Source organism: Eptesicus fuscus, chromosome 24 (assembly GCF_027574615.1).
Source record: "Eptesicus fuscus isolate TK198812 chromosome 24, DD_ASM_mEF_20220401, whole genome shotgun sequence".
Lineage (NCBI taxonomy): Eukaryota > Metazoa > Chordata > Mammalia > Chiroptera > Vespertilionidae > Eptesicus > Eptesicus fuscus.
The window spans coordinates 14,584,970-14,592,101 of NC_072496.1; the positions used below are offsets into that span (position 1 = coordinate 14,584,970).

General features: G+C 65.2%; 1 protein-coding gene across 1 annotated transcript in view; it reads left to right on the forward strand.

Annotated features, from left to right (window-relative positions):
- Nucleotides 1-5,200, forward strand: part of KIF26B (kinesin family member 26B) — a 384,278-nt gene extending 379,078 nt beyond the window's left edge. The window contains exons 13-15 of the mRNA XM_054713017.1: nt 3,228-3,430; nt 3,852-4,002; nt 4,935-5,200. Coding sequence (XP_054568992.1) covers nt 3,228-3,430; nt 3,852-4,002; nt 4,935-5,083 — 503 coding nt within the window. The 3' untranslated portion in view covers nt 5,084-5,200. The remainder of the gene's footprint in view (nt 1-3,227; nt 3,431-3,851; nt 4,003-4,934) is intronic.
- Nucleotides 5,201-7,132: the final 1,932 nt, after the last annotated feature.

Genomic DNA, 7,132 nt, shown 5'->3' on the forward strand with positions numbered 1-7,132 from the left:
CGTTCCTCTCTGGCTCCCATGTTCTCAGGTAAGAAGTAGAGCGAGGGGCGTGGGCACAGCCCGGTCTCTGAGGCCACAGGCACGAGGGGAAGCCCGCTGGTGCGGCATAACTTCCTTCCCTCAGACGACCCGTCACCCGTGAGATTGGGTCAGTTGTTAGGGAGTGACCGGGCCTCCGCTTTTTGGGAGCGTGGTGACGGGAAGTTCCAGGCGTGGAGGGGGAGGGGCAGCGCAGGGGACGCCACTGTGAGAAGCCTGCCATCCACCTGGAGAGGAGGGACAGTGGTGAACCGCGCCCTGCTGAGTCCGAGGGGAAGGGAGGGTCCAGAGCCCCAGCAGAAGCTGCGGGACTGAGCTGGGCCTGAGGCTACGCAGGCAGAGCAGGGGTAGGGGGTGGGGGGGAGGGTAGGGGAGCCCTGGACCCTGGAGGCCGAGGCAGCGAGGGGATCACAAGGTCAGGCAGCCAGAGCGTGGCCTGGGGGCCAGAGCGAGGTGAAAGCAGCGGGTTCTCACTGGGTGAAGGACGGAAATAAGACGTAAACCCACGTCGGGGTGCGCCCTGAACACACAGCAGCTCTAAGAGTCACTGTCGTCACGCCCCTTGGCGACGGGATGCATCCGAGAACGCGTTGTCAGGGGTTCTGTTGTGCGAGCATCACGGGGCGCGTGCACTTCCCAAGCCTGTGGCTCCTGGGCCACGAGCCTGCGCGACGTGTGATGCAGGAACACCGGGTTCAACCCGCACAGGAGCCAGTGGTGCCGCCAGAGACGGGAACACGCGCCGTGTGAGGCTGCTGCGCGCTTTAGGAGAGAGTCCACTCTGACATGCTGGAGAGCACAGATAGTGAGCACGTTCGCAGGAGCCTGGCGTGGGACGTTCTGCATGTGAGTGCATGTGCTGTGCTTCATGCGACAGGCAGCGCGTAGGCTGTGCACACCAGCGTCACCACACGCGTGAGGATGCGTTCCCTGCCATGTGCGGCATCACCGGGCGTTTTCAGCGCCACCGTTGTAGTCTCCTCTTCGGCCCTGAGGAGACGGTGGCCCCGCCTCCCCTCCCGCGTGGGAACGCCCTCCCGCAGCAGGACCGCAGCCCCGGGGCGCCGTGGGGCTGGCTCGCGGGCAGTGCGACCAGACGGACGCCTTCCGTCCTCTCACCTCTGACCTCTGTGGTTCCTTCCATCGCTGGGGCGTCATGCTTTCGGTTCATGTCTTCCTAGCCCCACACCTGAGTCGGAGGGAAGACAGAGGGAGGGAGCTGAGGGGGGGGCTCTCGGGCCAGGACGGACGAGCGCTGTGAGGCCTCGCGCTCCCGACGTTTGAACAAGAGGCCACGTTTTCAGACTCCGTGTGGCACTTCGGCCTGGACTCTGGTGTTGAACATGTCAGACTTCTCCGGGGGCTGCCGTGCTGCAGGGGAGAGCGGCTGGGAGTGGTTGGGGCCCCTCGGTGCGTGTGGTCAGCGGCCCAGGCTGCAGGGCTCAGTCCCTGTTGGGGGCGGGCTTTCTCAGGTCAAATCGGGGCCATTTCAGGCAGCGACAGCTCGCGGGCAGTTAGTGACCAGCCTGCACGCCTCTCCCTACCTGCCCTCTGTCCTGGGCGCGTGCTGGGCTGACGAGCAGGAACCCGGCAGCAGGAGGCTGGTTCAGGCTGCGGCTGGGAGCCCCAAACCAGTGGCGGCTGAGCTGCTTCCCCCTGACCTTCTGGCAACTGGAAGGAAGTGGTCGTTGGCAGACACTGAGATCTGTAGCGGGGGTGGCGCGTGCAGTAAGCCCGAGCAGTCACATCCGTGCGGGACCCAGACCCAGGCCTGTGGCCATGCTCTCCCGGGAGGGTGCAGCCTGTGGGCCTGGTCCCGCCTTCCGGCACTCGCACTTCCTGGGGTCTGAGCAGGGTCCCTGCCCCCCTCCCCCCCACACACACCCTACGCTAGGCTCTCCGTACCTGTGGGGGAGGCGAGAGGGCAGGGAGCCCCACAGGGGTTGGCGGGGGAGGAAAGTTCGTTGTCGGAATGGATTTGCTGGTGACCAAATCCAAACGCTCAGAAAGTCGTAGACACCCGCTCACTATGCCCTTATGTTCAGTGTGATTTGGTACTAGAGGCCCGGTGCACGGATCTCGGGGGGGGGGGGGGGTCCCTCAGCCCAACTGTGTCCTCTCACAGTCCAGGAGCCCTCGGGCATCCTTAGCGCGGCGGCACTGCCTGGCTTCTGGCTGAGCGGCACTCCCCCTGTGGGAGCGCACTGACCACCAGGAGGCAGCTCCTGTGTTGAGCGTCTTCCCCCTGGTGGTCAGTGTGCGTCATATCAACCGGTCATTCCACCATTCAGTCAATTTGCATATTAGCCTTTTATTCTATAGGACTAGAAGCCCGATGCACGAAGACTCGTGCCAGAATGGGCCTTCCTTTCCCTGGCTGCCGGCACCGCCTTCCCATGCTGCCCAGAGGCCCGGAGCGGCCGGGGGAGGGGCGGAATGCCTGCATCGTCACCATGGCAATGACGCAGGCATCCCACCCCACCCCCGGCTGCTCAGCGCCTGCATATGCAACTTAACCTGCCATCTTTGTTGGGTTAATTTGCATACTCACTCCTGATTGGCTGGTGGGGATAGTGAAGGTATGGTCAATTAGCATGTTACTCTTTTGTTAGGTAGAAGATAGGATTAGTTTCAGGTGGTTAGACACTTACATAACTTACGAAGTGGTCCCCCGACATTCCAGGGCCACCTGCAGCACACACAGTTCTTGCAGCCGATTGCCTGTGAGTGACTGCTCCCCACTGTACCTGGCCTCCCTGGGCTACTGTGTCACTGCACGTGCACTCCTAGCTCCTCTGCTGTGCTCACTCGCCCCGATGTGATCGTCATCAGCAGCAGAGTGTTGCGACCAGGCGCCAGGCCTCTGACCCCGAGGACGACCCCGTGTGGCCTCACTGTAGCCCGTCCCGCCGGGTGCCCAGCGGGCTGTGCTGAGGCGAATGTGGGTGTGTGCGCAGCTCAGGTGGGGCTGGAGGTGGTTCTGCGTTGAGGCAGGGCGCCCCGAGCCTCGGGAGGTAAAGCCCGCCCGTTTAAGGGGGTCACTGCTGAGGCGCTCAATGAGGGGCGCTGAGGGGTGTCAGACTCACCTCTGCCGCAGGCTCCGGGCCCGGCCCCACCGCGTGCATCACAGGAAATCTGTTTAAAAGATGGAAATTAAAAAAGATGAACTTTGGGCTCAACCCCTTCAGGTTCCCAGAGACGGAGGCTCATCCCCGCGCTGTCCCTGGACACGCCCTCGCCCGCGAGGAAGCCGGCCCCCGGCGCAGGGCTCCGCTGGGTGGACGGGCCCCTGCGCAGCGCCCAGAGGGGCCTCGGGGAGCCTTTCGAGATTAAAGTCTACGAGATCGACGACGTGGAGCGGCTGCAGCGGCGGCGGGGGGGCAGCGGCAAGGTGAGTGCCTCCTCCCACACGGGGTCGGGGGTCCCCCCCACGGCAGGTCCCTGGGGCAGGGATGGGGCAGCACCCCGAGGGGGGCTCAGGCCCAGGGAGACTCCCCAGCCGGCTTCCCGGTGGGTGGGGCTCGGTCAGAACACAGGACCCGGGAGGGTTCCACGTTTCCCGTCTAAACCTCTTCAAGGCTCCAGGGCTGGGAGTCCGTGGTGTTGGGGGCTTATCTGGCTCCAGCTCACATTGCAGCTGCTTTACATGTAGCAGGTGCCTGTGGCGGCCTTGCCCGGGGGGGGGTGTCTGAGCTGAGAGTGGGCTGGGGTGGCCCCAGTGCCCCACATTCCCCGTGACCTGTCCTTTCCTTGTCCCCACTCACTTCTCCCCGCCTCTCCCCCACCTCCCGCCTCTCCCCCCACCTGGCCAGGAGGGCGTGGGCTTCAACGCGAAGCTGAGGACCCTGGAGCGCCGCCAGCAGAGGATCGCCGAGGTCCGGGCCAAGTACGAGTGGCTGATGCAGGAGCTGGAGGCGACCAAGCAGCACCTGATGCTGGACCCGGACCAGTGGCTCAGCGAGTGTAAGGCCCGGGGCCGCTGATGTGATCACCACCAGCAGAGTGCTGCTGGGCCTCCCGGCCTCTGACCCCTAGAACGAGCCTGTGTGACCTCACTGTAGCCGGGGTCGCCGCCGAACAGCCTGGCCCCTGAGCTGGGGGGGGGGCCGAAGTCTGTGTCCGAATCCCAGGGCCTCGGTGCCCGTCACACCGAGCGCACATGCCCACTCCCAGGGAGCGGGGGGCCTGGGGCGGGGGCAGCGGGAGGGGTGTGAGCATTGCTCTTGCAAGGTGACTGCTCTGGGTCTCAGTCCAGAGCCCCTGCAATGAGCTTTCCCTGCTGGAAGGTCACCCACTCTGGGCTGCATGGCACGCCTGCTCCTGGCCACGGCAGCACGCGGTGTCTAGCCGGAAACTGAGCAGGATTCCCAGGCTCTGCGCAGGGTAGACCGGTCCTGGGCGAGCCTGCAGGCTGAGCGAGAACAGTAACACGCCGCGGTATTGCCACTCGGCGGGAAGCCCGGGATGGGTGACCGCCTAGAGCAAGTCTGTCTTTGAGAGACGGATTCCCTGGTCTCTTATGTGTTTGTTCCTCACCGTTCCCTTTACCGCAAAACAAAGCCATAATCTGGTCCCGAACGGCTGCCCTGATGGGGACCCGATGCGGGAAGACAGCGTGCGGGGCAAAAGCGTCTGCCCTTACAGCTCCTTCCCGTGGCCTCCCAGCTCCGCCCCAGCCCTCAGCCCCGCGCCTCGCCCTGCCCGGTGGGGAAAGCACAGCGGGCAGAGGGTGGCCCCGAGGCTGAGGGAGAATGGGTAGAACGGTGGTGGGGGAGCAGCAAGGGCCAGAGCCCTTCCTCACCTGCGGCACGCGAGGCGGGGCCCACGGGAGGGGACGAGTGCAGGGCTCCGACCAGGCGTGCAGGGCCCTGTCCCACCAGCCTCTCTCCCCGCAGTCGACCTGGAGCAGGTGTGGGAGCTGGATTCCCTGGAGCACCTGGAGGCGCTCGAGTGCGTGACGGAGCGCCTGGAGAGCCGCGTCAACTTCTGCAAGGCCCACCTCATGATGATCACCTGCTTCGACATCACCTCCCGGCGCCGGTGAACCAACGCCGCCCCTGACCCCGGCCCAGGGACCCACAGCCAGGCCCACGCTCCAGGCCCCCGGGACCCATAGCCAGGCCCCAGGCCCACACTCTAGGCTCCTGGGACCCACAGCCAGGCCCACACTCCAGGCCCCCAGGACCCACAGCAGGCCCACACTCCAGGCCCCCGGGACCCATAGCAGGCCCACACTCCAGGCCCCCGGGACACAAAGCCAGGCTCCCGGGACCCATAGCCAGGCCCCAGGCCCACGCTCTAGGCTCCTGGGACCCGCAGCCAGGCCCACGCTCCAGGCCTCAGGCCCACGCTCTAGGCTCCTGGGACCCGCAGCCAGGCCCACGCTCCAGGCCCCAGGCCCCCGGGACCCGCAGCCAGGCCCACGCTCCAGGCCCCCAGGACCCACAGCAGGCCCACACTCCAGGCCCCCGGGACCCGCAGCCAGGCCCACACTCCAGGCCCCGTGCAGGCGGCGCTGAGACCACGGAATGAGGATGAAGGTTGGTGGCAAGTCTGCGTGACGTTGAGCAGTGCTGTTTCAGCAGGAGAGGTGCAAACACCGGACACGCGTGCGAGGAGAGGACGGTGGGAGGCCAAGGGAAGTGGAAGCCCCGTGAGACTGGAAAAGCACTTTGAGGAACTTTCTAGAACTTGTCTGTCCATCAGAACCGCTGGTAAAAGAGACCTCCCTCGTGCCCTGGTTTGGTGAGGATGGCGGGTGGACGTGGGTTGCCGTTGGAAAGCCGAGCCGCCGCCGGATCGCTACCCAGACGACTGATTAAGTGCCTTGCAAATCTTCACCGTCACCCAGACGTTCCCGTCCCCTTCGTGTGCGCAGACGGTGGCGGTCAACACGCAAACAGCGGAACCAGCGAGCCGCCCGGGGCTGCTCCCCGCTCGCTGCGCCGGGTGCTGCGCCCGATTCCTGGCTGTGTTTCTGAGTCACTGTGTGTGTAGAGCTGTTTCCTCGTCGGTGTTGCTCATGAATAAATGTTAACCGTCTCTCACGGCTCTTCTGCTGCGGCCGCCCCAGCCGCACGTGGAGGCCCCACGGAGGTGCAGCGGCAGGGGGTCCGGGCGGGCGCCCGAGCTGGAGAGGCCGAGAGGACTCGGCGGTCTCTAAGGGGCGGGGCCTCTGCCGCAGGCCCGGTGTCCTGTGGGCGGGTGCTGGTTCGTAGTGTCCCTCCAAGTCCTCCTGCGCATTCAGGTTCCACTACCCAGTCGTCCGGGGGTTCAGGGCCCTGCAGCACGTTGCATTTTCACTCCAAAGACTCTGGACTGGAAGCTTGAAGCAATACCAGAGCCATCGCTTCTGTGCTCGAGGTTCGTGCGTGGATTAAAGCAGGGATTCTGCCGAGCTCCGAGACCTCCCAGGCGTGGATGCGCTCGGGGTGCCAGCCGTGCCGCTTTGGACTCACGGGTGGGGAACGCCCGGCCCGCGGGCCATACGTCATGTGGGTCATGTGGTCTGGCCCTGCCGAGGCATGAGGGGTGAGTGAGTTAAACACGTGACCAAGTAGAGCAGGCTGATTTTTAAGTTGATACTTGTGCATGGCCCACAGATGATGTGATAAATATCCAGATGATCGGAAAAAAGGTTCCACACCTCTGCTTGAGAGCAAGAAGGGCCTGGGGGCGGCACACACGTTCTGTCCAGAGTGCTGCTCAGATATAGGCGGCCCCGGTCCCCTGGGGCCCACCGCCCCTCCCCGGAAGGCCCGGGCGACCGAGCGGTTCCCGTCACACCTGTGAGCACAGCCCTTTGTGCCGACGGACAGACAGGGCTCGGCTCCGGGGACGCTGAACCGTGTTCTCGGATGAAGATGCTCACCCTGCCACACGCCGTGAGGTCATTATTGTACCCATTGTAGTGGAGGAAACCGAGGCCAGGGCGTGGGGGCCTGTCCATGAACACCAGACCTCCCACCCCCCGCCCCTGCCCTCGCCCGGGGAGGTGCCCGGGGTTTTACAGAAAGGAGTGCCCTCCAGCTCAGCGTATCCAGGAGCCCGCTTCCCGCTCCGCAGTCCCCTCACCGCCCGCGGCCCGGGCCCG